At 37.8% G+C, this 14,232-nt stretch overlaps 1 protein-coding gene across 1 annotated transcript in view; it reads right to left on the bottom strand.

Moving 5' to 3' along the window:
- USH2A (usherin) overlaps positions 1–14,232 on the bottom strand; it is a 388,501-nt gene that overhangs the window by 93,259 nt on the left and 281,010 nt on the right. Inside the window, exons 47-48 of the mRNA XM_059835821.1 lie at positions 12,709–12,821; positions 5,759–5,957 (exon numbers count right to left, since the gene is read on the bottom strand). Coding sequence (XP_059691804.1) covers positions 5,759–5,957; positions 12,709–12,821 — 312 coding nt within the window. The remainder of the gene's footprint in view (positions 1–5,758; positions 5,958–12,708; positions 12,822–14,232) is intronic.

Genomic DNA, 14,232 nt, shown 5'->3' with positions numbered 1-14,232 from the left:
ACTGGTATTTCTCTTTTTTCTCCTGAATTCCCTCAAAAAATCCCCAGCTGAAGTATATGGTATGTTACAATAGTTTCAGCAGCTACTTTTCCTCGTTAAAAATGATTTAAGATCCTCAGTATTTCTCAATACCCTATAGACAGTTTCCAAAAAGGGGTCCAGTCAGCTCTAAAACACATTCAGACTCTCATCTGGCATTACCACTTGATATAGTTGGTGCTATTATTTGTAGCTCCATAACATCCTCTGCAGTCAGCTGTAAATTGTTAAATAACATATTTTTGGCAGACTTCTAAAGATAGTTTCTATTTGCATTGATATTCATCCCAAGGATTCTGCATTATCAATCCATATAATAAAATTCATTCAAGTAATGCTGAAATTATGTCATTGACAAAGAAGAAAAGCAGATGAATTGAAAGTTATAGTGGCAAAAGGTTATTATTATCTCATCCTCTTAGATCTAAAAGTGATAGTCCCAACTGAATGGTGTTACTCTGTACGTGAAAGCAGAAGCCTCGTAGTGATCAGATACAGTGACACCAACATTTTAGGCAGGTCGGAGATCTCACCCTCGTACAGAAGGTTGAATGCTTGACATATGCTTGCTAGCCAAAAGATCTTTACTACCTATGGAGATGATACAAGATGTTCACCCTTAGCTATCACGGGAGCCCTTAAAAATATTGGTAGACTGAGTTACTCACAAATCAATCCTGTAGTTACCCTCCCATCCAAGCCCACAGGGAGACTGTGACCCAGGAGCAGAGGTGCTGGGAAGGGTTGGGCATAAAGAAAAGCTTATGATACCTGAGAAAGGCCCAGTCAGCCATGACACTAGCACAGAGTAACTAGATATCAAATCTGGCAGGCAGGATTACACGATATTTTAACAATTTTTAAAAATAATCCAAACTTATCTATGCAACTCTCTTTTAATTAAAATTGTGTCATCCTTGATCCCTCTGCTTGCTGAAGACTTTGCTGAAGGATATTATCTGGCCTTATGGACACATGCCAGTTGAGCTAGGACTGATTTGCTCAAATAAACAGATGTGCTAGCAGCCATGTTTATCCTTCTTGTCAAATGCTTGCTGCCAGAGCCACTTTGTGAAATAGCAATTCACAAAACACTCTAAGGAATTCCTATTAGCTACAGGAGTTCATTAAAAATTTCTGCCTGTGGAACAAACACCAGAGTAATGATTGACCCATCATGTTCTCATGTGAGAGGGAATATTTTAAATTACCAAGGCTTATTCTTTTTTACTTAAATATCGCTGAATCTATATAGACACCCTTTTTTGCTAAGTTTACTTACTCACCTTTTTCTTTTCTCAAACTGCTGTTCTCTTTTGGTAATTGGTACAGACTTAGATCTAAAATCCATGAGCAGAAATTATTGTTATTCTGTTACAAATCTCTCTGTATTATCTTAGTAAAATGAGTTTCATTTCCTGTCTTTCAGGTGTGTTACAACACACACTCTACATGAAGTGTTATCTTTTTAAAGGTTCTTTAAGCCTGAAAGAACTTGAAAAGAATTTGCACAATATTGCTAGCGTTAATAGTAAATTTTACATAAATATTGATGGAATAGGCTTCACCAGTGTCGAGATGTGTTAGTTTTCACTGCTGAAAATCATGCTTTTGAGGCTAGATATCAACCCACCATTTTGCTCCTCCTGTCCTTAAAGAGAAGAGTCCTGCTGGTATTTTTAACAAATGGCACATGTTAATTATGATGAGTAAAGGGGTAAGCCTGTACTTCCTAGTAATGTCAGAGTTATATTTGATTAGCTCATTAACTGCAGATTTATACAGCTTGTTGCTACTGAAAAGAAAAAGTGTTGAAGTTGTAGTAACACCTTCAGTCAGGACCCTTTTAACTGTGGATGTTCATACTCATGATCCATTGTGTACAGAAATTATTAGCCTTTATGCTACTATTTTAATTACTTTTTTACTGTACTTGTCTCATTATTTTCAGTGTTCACCTCAGGATGCCAGTAACAACAGGAGGACAGTTCGGTAGCTACATGGATAATACCAATTATCCATGTGGATAGTACCATGGGTACTGAGATTATGCTCCCTGATGGGTGAAGGTAGGGCACATTCCCTTGTTAATTGAAGTACATCTCTGCAGATCTCATGATATGTGCTCTGTAAGCTGATGTCTCTTTTCAGATTCCAAATATGGATAGAGTTATGGATCACACCTTACTGAAAACAGCTAGGAAAAGACTGACAATTTTGGCAGCTTGGAAACACCCGAGCAGCACGGGTCTGTTACTGTAAAAGGCACACAGGACATAGGGACCCTCCTGGCAGCTGACGAAGTTCATCATGAGAGTGTATTTTCAGCTTTTCTGTAAAACTACACACAAAAAACCCCTAAGTTCTTTCTGCACTCAAGAATTATAAATCCATCCAAGTCTGTTTACAAACACCAGGGTAAGGATACGAGGCACAGCACTGTGTTAGCTTTAGCTAAAATAACAAAGATTTCTAACATTGAAGCAGAAAACCAGATAACATCTAGAAACAAGAAGTAGGGATCTGATGAAAGGATTATTTAGGATAGCAGGGATCTTTTTTGGTCTTCATTAGGCTTAGTATCAGGCCTACACGAGCCCATGAATGTGCATGTACACATGTCCCTTGTAGTGAAAAGGTCGTTTGCTCTTTTAGAGATTCCCAAGACAGCTCTGAGCAAGTTGGTTTATTTACACAGCACAGTGCTATGCAGAGATACTAACCTGGATCCCAAATGCAGCGCACATATACCAGCGCAACCCTGCACCCAGGCTACGTAGCACTGCCTTTCTGATGTAACTGCGCTACTTAGCTGGACCCAACTCAGCCAATGTTAGCTGAAGAGTCTCTGCATCCCACTGTGCTGCGCAGTGAAAACACACCCTTGTATTCCTATGACTGAAACACTTTGGTTTTTATGGATGGAGGGGATTATATTTTGGTGATCTCTTATGTAGATAAGAAATTAAAACAAATCCTTTTTCTGCAGTGCCTTACAATAACAAGATGATGATACCAAATGTAACCCATAAATCCATAAGGAAATATTAATAAATAACCCAAGACATATCTCCAGATTATTTTTGTATAAAAGGCCTAGTTTTCCTCTCATACTCCTGAATTCAAGGAAATTGTAAGAGGGAAATTAGACCCATTGTGTCTTGTATCCAACGTGCCATAAATGACCTGAGCAAAAGTGAGAACTCCACAACCTATTTGTCTGTTGGAACAATGTATGTACAATCTGCCTGCTTTTGCTGACCAGTCTATCATCAAATGAACAAAAACCTTGTTTCTTATTCTAGATCTGAACATTACTTAAGCTGCTCAGCATTTAACTCTCAGTGGCATCTCTTCGTATTTGGCAGTACAATTAATGTATGGTGAGTAGCAGCTGGCAGTGTGATAAGAGGCTTTCTTTTCAGAAAAGTGTTGCGTTTCTTCACTTCTGTCCAGTAGACTGTCGCATCTAAGGACCACATATACTAGCATAAATGCTTCAGCATTATAGCTGGCATAGACTGACAGTGAATTCCATAAAAGGGTGACAGAGGGCTGCCACATAAGGTCTTATGCTGTCCCTGACACAGACTCTAGCTTAAGAGGAACATGGATGTGCCGGGAGCTCTGTAGATATCTCTTACAGACATTTTGGTTGGCTAGTGTGGACACACATAGCAAACCAGGCAAAGCACTGGGAGGGTAACTTTAATCAAATTCACCCACAAAAATGACTCCCATGTCATTTTATGTATGAGTGCTTGGGTTTCCTGTGGACGTTCCAGTTGTTTATTATACATCCATTACTTAACAAATAGCACCTACTCCTACCCACAGTCTTTGACAATACAGAGAGAACATTGTAACAAAATAATGCAAAATTAATTAGAAAAAATTAGAAAGTCAGGAAGCTATAAAAATAAATGGACACTCTCCAAGCTCAAAGTTACCATAAACGCACAAAGGCTGAAAAATTAAAAACGAAGAAGAAAACTTCTAAAATTAATATAACATAAATTTAACTCATATATATGCCAAGATCTATTAAAAAGTCTACCATGCTAAAACCCTGAAATAAGTAAATTTACCTTTTAGAACAAAGGACTGCCCATAATTCACTTGCAAGATTTCAGAAATACATATGTTTAGTATAGTATTGCTTTCAAGGGAGCTCAAAAGCTAAAGCTGTGTTGGTTGGAATAATTTATGTTTTGATTTGAACCCCTCAAATAACTCACTCCCTTAATTACTGTCTTGTCTGACAGGGAATCTTGTGAATACATATTGTTTGCTTTAGTCACGGAACATGTGATGATGCCTTTGACAAATAGGGACACTATTTCATTACATTAAATCTTACTTTCAAACTAAGAGTTTTCTACCTCATTTGTCAATAAAAACCATTACAGACTCCTGCTATGCTATTGATCCTACTCCTAAACAGGAACTCATATGAAGATTAACCTGAAAATAGCCATAATTTAAAAATACAGCTGATAAATCACAACGGATCCCATTCAGAGCTGCTCATCATTGTCATGTAACAGCCACCCACTTGTAGCTGAATCTAAATAGATTTTCTGTACTGGAGAATCTGGTCATTAAGCATTTAGCTAAAGAAGAATTTGAGGGGGAAAAAAACCCCAGCAAGTCATGTTAATAACCAGTATTTGCCATGCAGGCTTTGAGGAATGATTCCTCACACAGAGAGGAGCTTTATAGTTTTGCTAGTGTTTTTTAAATTCTGCATAGCCCTAGAAAATTTCCTTTGGCCTTTAAGTGGTCCAGTGCAATCACTTTATGCCAAGGGAGCCATATGAACTACCATCATGTACTACACAGATACCTGAATACTTGAGCTGACAAAGAATCTCCTCTAGTAGTTTACAGTGTGTGATCTATGGCATGCAGCTGAGCAAAACTGATTGTTCCAGCTGGGATGCAAAAATACATAAAGAGATCTATATACATAGATACCCACCATGTAATTTGTCACAATGGGATTGGATCAGTGGATTCAAGAGATTGGTACTGAGATTCCTCAAACTTCCATTACACGTAGCTTGAGATTTACTTTGGATCAGATACAGCCTGATTCCTTGGGATGAACATCTGCACTATGCACGTGGAGCAAAGCTTTCTGAAGGGAAGAAACTTCACATGCATGCTTGTGAAGTGACGTGGTCCACAGACTGGTTGGGAGCCTAAAGTCCCCATCCAGAGCTGGAGCATGTTTGAAGGGTTTTTGAAACACAGGTTCTGACTTAGCCTTCTGTGCCAGGGATTTAGTTCACATGTATTAAAACCAATTCTACCCTGAACCAGCATGTAGCAAATGAAAACAGTCCGGGGATTCACTTCAAAACTGCGCTATTGCTCCAAACCAAAGTGTTAATGCAAGACACATTCATAAATGCTAACCAATTAATTTCTTCTGAAAGTCAACAACCACAGATTTAAGACAACAGGATCACTTGTCATCAGCTGACTTACATACACTGCTGGAGATTTTTGCACAGCTATCCCTGTACTGAGCTCAAACATCCATATTTGGTTTTAAAAAGTTTCAAGACATGTATCAGAGCCTTGATTTTAAAATACTGAAAGAAACAGAACCCTCCCCTTCCCTTCCTCTGATAACGAAACACTTTCGGTTTACACACTTATTCCTAAAAGTGTAATTTTTCATTACATTGCTAACTTAAGAATATACATGTACCTTCAACTCTGGATGATAACACACTTCTCCACAGATATTTTCATGCTTTTTACATTCTAATGAGATGCACATTCTATTATTTTTGCTGCTCCTTGGAGTCTTTGATGGGGTACACCTCTGCCATGCTTTACGTAAGAGTTCATATCCCAGGATAATGCCGTTTGGCTGTCCTGGAGATGCCCAGTTGATTTGAAGAGATCTACAATAAGCAGAAGATTAATGTCTGTTAAATTATTGAAAGTATTTATGTTTCTATGGATACTTAAATTAAAGGATTAGCATATAGTAGTTCCATTTTATACTAGTTCGCATGGAGTGACATATTTTGAAGTGTCCAAAATGTTCCGCTGGATGGTGAATTTCACAGCTGCTTTAATAACCAAAAGGTGTAAGAGTTTGAAAAAAAGTGTCAATGTGTGCTAATACTCCAGGAAAATAAATCACACATGCAATCAAAGTCCTTAAAGGTTGCTATTTAAAAGACATACCATTCATACTTCTGGAAACATATGTGTAATAAACTTTCTGGCATTTTACTTTTTTCATTTCAGTGGTAGGAGGAAGGATTCAGTATGCCTTCCTGCTGCTATAGCAAAGGCATCAGGGCTGGTGTGACCAACCGTTCCATTCTCAGATAGGAACCTGGTAGAGGATGGGCAGTCGGGGGGCAAAAGACCACCCCCTGCCCTCTGAGCTGTCATCAGTGCAGCTTACTCGCATTGTGCTCAGTCACCATCTAGAGCAGATTTGTATTCATCTTGCCTTTCCTCTGCTTTCCAAAAGATTATACAAAAAATGTATGTTGCTTTGAAATGTATTCTTCAGCACAGAATTAAAAGAAAGAACTCATCACAGCATCAGTAAGCACTAGTTCTCTTCTGTGCTTAAATATCTTAATTGACATAAAATTAGAAGTGAAAAATGCAAGTGTTTATCACAAGTGAGACTCAAGACTTCTGACTCTGAGCACAAAAGCATGACTGCAGCAGCCCGCAAAAAAACTGTCTGTAAAACAAAATCCTGTTGTTAATTTCAGGTTTGATATCAGACCATCATCGTTTTAAGAAAGAAAATATCTTAAGTTAAGAAAAATCATGTTAAACTGTAGCATGCCTGCCACTACTAAAAATGTGCAGATATTGGCTCCAAAATCTCACTTAATATTACAATTTAAAAAAAATGTCAAAAGGCACATTTGAAACAGAAATTTGCTCTGTCTTTTATAATGAACCCATTTTACATTGGTATTTCAAATGAAAAACTTCATTTCTTGCATAATCACTCTGGAATGTTGCATAAGACACAAATTTCTTTCACTATGACTCTCTTTGGGTAGAGGGAAGGAGATCCCAATGCTACGTGTAGATCAATAGGAGGACTGACAACATTGCATAGTATATACTTAGGCTCCAAGTACCTCTTTTTAATCTCCATGTCCCAATTACACAGCCACTGTCAGAATGCCAGTGACATCATAAATTAGCATTAATTTAAAGTGAAAATGTTACAGTGAAACAGCAGCTGCTGAGATAAACTTTGACATCTTAACAGAATAAAAATAACTGAACTATTGTTTCACTTCCTTGAGGTATAAACAGAGGAATACACACAGCAATAAGCCTTTGCAGAACAGGAATTAATGTCACCTATGAAGCAATAACTTCATAGGTGACTTGTAGAGTCACCATTATCATTCCAGGGTCTTCATCTGAACCACAGATTTAATTCCATATTCCGTTCACGGCTATTTTGTATTCACTGCATATTCTACCACATGCACATAAACGCACACTCACACACATACACACGTCTGCATTTAAATAATGCTACAGGACCTAACTTAAAAATGTAAAAGCAGGAAGATATATTGTATAAACTTCAGAAAAAAGATAAAGAGAAAAGGAAAAGAAGGGTAGTACTGCAACCTTTATAAATGCCATTGTAACTCTCTCCTGGTCTTTGCACAGTATAGATCACAGGAGTAAAGAAAGCATTCCCAGTCATATTTTTGAATTATTTGCTTTCTGCAAGTTTCGTTCAGCCCCTCAAGAGTATATTTTCAAAATATTGTGCCGGTTTTTGCAGTTTTGCAAGTCATATTTCTCTCTAAAATAATCTCAAATTAGGCCTAAGAATTGATGCAATGATTTGAACATTTTGCCTTTTTTGCAGAGCTCAACATGTATTTCTTCCTTTTAACAAGCAATCACTTTATTATTATTCAATTTATAGATACACATTTGGGGTGGACGTAGCCTGGTATTCTGTAAAGCTGCAGCTGCACAAGAAAATTGTGTGGCATGGGAGTTCACTGACCAGTGCCACCGAAAGGGTAAAACTCAGTATGACCTTCCAATAATGACTCACAGATAAGCAGACTCCTTCACAATTTTATTAATGTTTCAGTTATGTCTATACCTTCTGATGTTTGTTTGCCACCCATAGCAAATTGTGGTGGTTTTAAAGCATCACAGCAAGAACAATGCATAGCTCAGTTTAAAAAAATCAGCAGGGTTTTCACAGGACTGCAGAGGCTTTTTGACACCCCCATCTGAAGAAATACCCCAGGCTGAGCTGAAAACCTCGAGCAGGTACAGATTTAATGGGACATGATGGGCGCTTTAGCGTGCAGCCAGCTGTATCACGTAGGGTGCATTTGATACAGCTGCAGAAACATGGGGGTGGAGCCTGCCCACCCTCTCCTTCTCTTCATCCCCCAGTTACTCCCTCTCAGATAAACTGGAGTTGTGTCTATGCTGGGAAGTGCCCACAGCCTGAACTACAGAAGCAGACTTGCGGATTCTGGGCACAGATAGATGTGCAACACCTGGCATGTGGCATATACTCCTTGTCTGCCCAGAGAAAACTTCATTTCAAGCATGTGCCATTTATGATGGTTCAAATGCTGGATGAGTCCCTTCTGTGACTGCTGTCAATGTGGCAAAAACACTGACGTAGGGCCCACCTCCCAGAAAAAAGGCAGCCTAACCAGGTTCACAGAAAAGAACTGCTTCAGACTACAAGGTCCATGAGGCATTGCAGCACTTCCAGGAGATAAAGAACAATTTCAAACTGATCTACAAAGATGTATTTGCTTTTGGTGCAACAGAGCAAACTGAAACCCTTTGGCTCAAGCAGGTGAAGGCAATGCATTCTGATGTTTCCAGGTAGAAATATTATTTTTTTTATATCCATGAAAAATATCAGTATTTCAGGTTTGATATAACATCAGTCACATTTTGGTAAACGAGACTTCAGAAAAGAAATTCTGGTTTTTGCCTGCTTCAAGTATCACCAGCTTCGAGTATCCATGAACCACAAAAAGAACTCCTCCTGATTTTTTTGTTTCCTCAACTCAGTAGTAAAGGTTTAACCGTCAAGATTCAGAATATAATAAGGCCTCACATTTGAATCTTGAGAGCGAATGTTGTATTAGTCTCATCAAATACAAGGCTTAAATTTAAAAAATCACATCAAATCTAAGATTCAATGACTTTACTTTCAGGAGCTGGAATTAAAAAAAAGTCACAGAAAAATCACAAGATTCTTAAGATAGGGAACACCACTATTATTAATGACCAGTGGATGACATACTTTTGTCATCAGAAGACCACACAACTGCTTCAGCATTATTGCACAGGAGTTAACTACCTGCTGTATCATGGACTGCAGTGCTAACATAATTAGAGAGGCGGTATGACACAGTACAGAAGATTTGATAACTGACATTATGCTTCTGCTGTTGCTACAAACTTCTTAGAGAAATCTTTCTGTGCTTTGGTTTTCCCTTTACTAAAGTAGGGAGAGAGATCAGGTTTCCTCCATGGCAACACTGCCTTGGCCACTTCAGGTAAAGTGCTCTAAAACTAAGCATACTTGAGAAACCTGACTTTGTATGTTGCCTGGACACACAGGTTGGACATGACTCCACAGCAATCTTCCCCAGCATTTAATTTTTGTTCGTATAGTTATGAATCCCTTCCTTTATTTGCACTTTCCGCCCATTTTCCCAGTATGGAAAATCAGACTTACTGGTCTTTAGTTCCCCAGATCTCCTTGAAGAAGTCTGCACTACATTGTCTCATCTTCCATTCCTCCAGTACCAAGATCAATTTAAAGGTTATTTGACATAACACAGTAGTTTGACAGTTTCATATTTGAGCTCCTTTAGAACTCCTGAGCAAATACCATCACCCCAACAATTTATTACTACATGTTTTAGCCAATTATTCTAACATCTTTCTCACGAACATGTTAATTTGAGACAGTTCCTCCAGCTCATTCACCCATGAGCAGCATCTGATACAGAAATCTTCCCAGGCTCCATGGCACTGAACGCCAAACCAAATAATTCACCTAGCTTTTCTCGCATGGCTTTATCTTCTTTGAGCTTTCTATTACACCTTGACCATGGTTTCTGGTTCCCCCAAGGTGCATAAAGGGCCCTCTCTTCCTTCATGAAGCTCTGAAGGATTTTCCCTAATTTATGCCACATGGCATAAATTAAGCACATTAAGCACTGAACAGAATTTCTGGCACGGTTCACCTGCATTGTGCCTCAGTTTTCTGAAAGGAACCAAGCTGTTACTAAGTATTGTTATTAGGGAAAAACTAATCATGCTGTATTACAAGGAACAAGAGAAAGAAGAAAAGCATTTTAGAGGGAAATGTACTATTTTCCAACACACCACGAGAATGTAATCCACTATACAAATTTTAAGTTAGCATCCACATGCATACAGTACTCAGAGAAATTTCTAATCTGTGCAATAAAATAGAATACTTCTCTATAGAGACAAACCCTGAGGTCCTAACTAAAAAAAATGCATACTTGATTTCAATAGGATTTGTTTCTACCTAAAGATGGCCAATGCCACCCCCTCTCCGAAAAACCAAAACCCAGACAAGAAATATAACAAACCAGAACCTGACTTAGGACTTCAGGACTGGGTCCCATACTGTTTTCTATTTGAAGCTTGGCATTATAAAATAATCATTCCAGGATCATGACCTTTTGTGCCAAGTTTCAGCCTGAAGCTGAGTTATTAACTTAAGGGGTGGAAAAGTAAGGTATTTATAAAGGCTCTGGTGGTATAACCTTCATTAGAACAGTGTGGATGGAGCTGCTATCAGAAAGACTTCTAAGAAGTTGGTGGGTGAAATTATAATTTATGTCATGCAGCAGCTTAAGGCAAATTTTAAAACAATTATTTGTGAATGCTACAAAGACATTATCCTACAGCATTCTCATCAATAATACAGCCCCCCAAACTGTTTCCGAAGAGGGAAAAACACCATGATTCCAATTAAAGACAATAAACTGCACAGTCTGTATTATATCTCAGGTATCCCATGAGCCTATACTCTAGAATTGCCTTTTTTCTCTGTCTGATGACAGATCTGTATTAAAATGTCCTCTTGTCTACACAAACTGCTTTTTGCCCAAGCTTTTTCTTTTATGGAGGATAAATAAGCAAAATTCATATTCAGCCCAGCACCTGCTGAAGCTGTCAGCGGTAGTGTTTGTCATATTTCAATCAAAGCTGAAGCCAGCCAGTCATTTTTATACTGCACAATCCCTACATACTCGAGGACCAGAATTAATGAATTAGCTATTGATTAAATTCCACTCTAGCAAATCCACCGTGGCAAATAAATGAACTACCCGGGGCATGTGTAGGCCACGGCCAGACATGTCCGGGCAATCGATCAGTAGTTAGTATTCTTTTGGGATATAAGAACAGCTGATGATAATATGACATGTAGGAAAAGGCAGTGTAGAAACAGAGTCTGTTTCTGGCTGAGCAGATTATAAAGTAGGAAGGCATTTTTGATCCTTCTGCCTTCATGTGTTATGACATATTTAGTCTATATATAATAGCAGAAACACCCATAAGTGTTTGCAGTACAGACAATACAGACAAAGGCATACATAAGTTAAAGCCAAGGGCAAAAGATGAGATCCTGAATTGAGTTCTTATCATCAAACAAGCTTTGACTATATCTGTATGTGTGACAGAAAAATAGCAAGCTTAATTTCACCCTTGTACAGAGACAAATGCTGAATTCAAGCAAAAGGTAGAAAAGATAAACAGCAAACCAAAGTGCTTAAGAGATTGGAGAAGCAAATCCATTCTGTTGGCCATTTCTGAAGGCTCAGATGTTATATTTTTGTTATTTAAAAAAGAGGGTTTTTTTTCTTTCTATAAAAGAAACACTGCTAATGAGCATACTCCACCAGAAGTGTAATAAAATCACATGAACAATAACATACCCCCAGGAAGCTAACTGTTTTATTGTTGGTGTGATTCTGAAAAATGTGTTAGCGAGCTTAGTTTTAGTCTGTCTTTGGAAGATATTAACTCCCAAAGAATCACTGTATGTGTTACTATTTGGCTGCTTCTAAGGACTGCATATCTGATGCTCCCTTTACAATTAAGAAGTTTGCTCATGTCTGGGGATGTAGTGGATAGGCAGATAGCAAACAGTGGTTCAAGGAGACATAGATATGCATGCCTTTTAAGACAGCTTACTAATTATTACTGTTGTGATAGGTGACTTTTTTTACCCACAATTATTCTAAGTTTCCATTATCAGCATCGCATTACTCCCTGAGCATTAATCTTCCTCTTCTTAACTGACAGCAAAATGTGATAATTTTCATTCGTCTACACTTCTTCTCTTAACTACTTCCACTTATGCTTTATTTATTATCACAGCACAGTGATACCCAAATGGGTATGTACAATCAACCAAGGGTTAGATTTCTTCAATTGCTCTTCTGGCCAAAAACTCCAAGACCAAAAATAACAACCGTGAAAAATGTTTTCAAAGTGTATACTGAATTCTTTTATGCACCTTAATCAATTGAGAGAAGACAACTTTACATTCTGGTCCCCATTCCAGCCACAAATCACTCTGATACATGAAAGCCACCTATAGCATAGTACCTTGAGCCAATTGTGTGAATAACGGGTGCTGACAGCTGCTTTGGCTCATCTTCCACAGTTGTAATCTGGGTCCCATTGCTTCTCACACAGGCATACACCGTGCAGGCTTCAATCTGATGAAGAAGAACATGAGAGTCACATACTCAGCTGCAGAAATTATTCAGCTCTGCTACTTGTTTAGACTTCTCTCTTCACCCAACATCTTATTCTTTCCTATTTAACAGATCCCACACAGCCAGGAAAATACCACAGCTTTGAGATAAGTGTATCTACCAGAGATACACTGCGCTGTATCATATTTCCCCACACCATTTTCAAAAAAAGGGTACATGCAGCCCTCTGGCACTAATTGCTGTTCTTTATTAAATCATCACCAACAGAGTTGCAGTGTTTGTTTTTCTGTATGTATATGTAGAATCTGGTATACAACACTGAAAAAAATGTACTTTGATTTGGAGCCTTCAGTATGTTTTCTACACCTACCATACATTCTGACATAAAAATAAGGATATTTTTCCCTTAATATTTTATATTCCTTCATGTCTACTCTGGAAAGTTTAAAGTGAAAAATGCAAATAGGAATCATACACTTTGTTATGAAAAATGCCACAGAAACAAAAACTTACTCCTTCAATTCTTGGGATTAAACTAAGCAGAGGCAAAGTGAAATAGCTAGTGAAGGATGGTAACATTGTTTCTGTATTGTCAACAGTGAAGTTACTCAAAATAAAAGAGCACAAAAAATGAAAGATAATGCAGTAAGATTACCAGTGAGATGCACATGCATCCAAGATAATACTGTTTCCACGGCAAGAAGAAGAAGAATCAAAAGAAAAAAAAATTAAAATCAGCTTATTTTGGTTTTACCTATCACATTGATGCAAATATAAGTCCAGTATAAAGACTAGGAAAGCAGAAGAGAAGAATAATTAACATCTCAAGCAACAGAAGGTGGCCATGGTAAATTAATATAGAGGGTCTATAAGTGAGGCAGTACACTGAATTTGCATTGTTATTGAGAAAAGACAAATGTGTTTCCAAGCAGCATTCAGAAGTCATATGTGTATTCATGGATGAAGGTTTGCTGTTTCAGAGGGGCTGGAACATAGAAATCTGTTACGGTATGCCTGTCTGTGATGTTTATTTATGGCATGTAGTAACTGGATGCAAATTTTCAGAATGAAGTATACATGGTACTACTAAGTCCTACTCATATATAATGCAAACCAAACGTGAGCAAAATAGACGGGTATAGTTACAATTAAGTGTCAGACTGCATTTCTTGAATATATTAATACAACTTAAGGACAGAAAGATTTTTTTTTTTTTTTATTCTGCACACAGTATTTTGCCTTTCATTAGATATATGAATAGAGAGGCAAAGATAGAGATAGAGAAAGGGAAAAGCAAAGAAAAAACATTGTACTTATTAACAGCATAAAAAGTATTACTATGATTTCAGAGATCAGCTCTGCTTCCTCCTCAGAAGGATAAGGAGAAAAAAAATGATAAAAGGATGACAAA

Source organism: Gavia stellata, chromosome 2 (genome assembly GCF_030936135.1).
Source record: "Gavia stellata isolate bGavSte3 chromosome 2, bGavSte3.hap2, whole genome shotgun sequence".
NCBI classification, from domain to species: domain Eukaryota; kingdom Metazoa; phylum Chordata; class Aves; order Gaviiformes; family Gaviidae; genus Gavia; species Gavia stellata.
The sequence above is the reverse complement of the archived record's forward strand: the minus strand, read 5'-3'. Positions and strand labels throughout refer to the sequence as shown.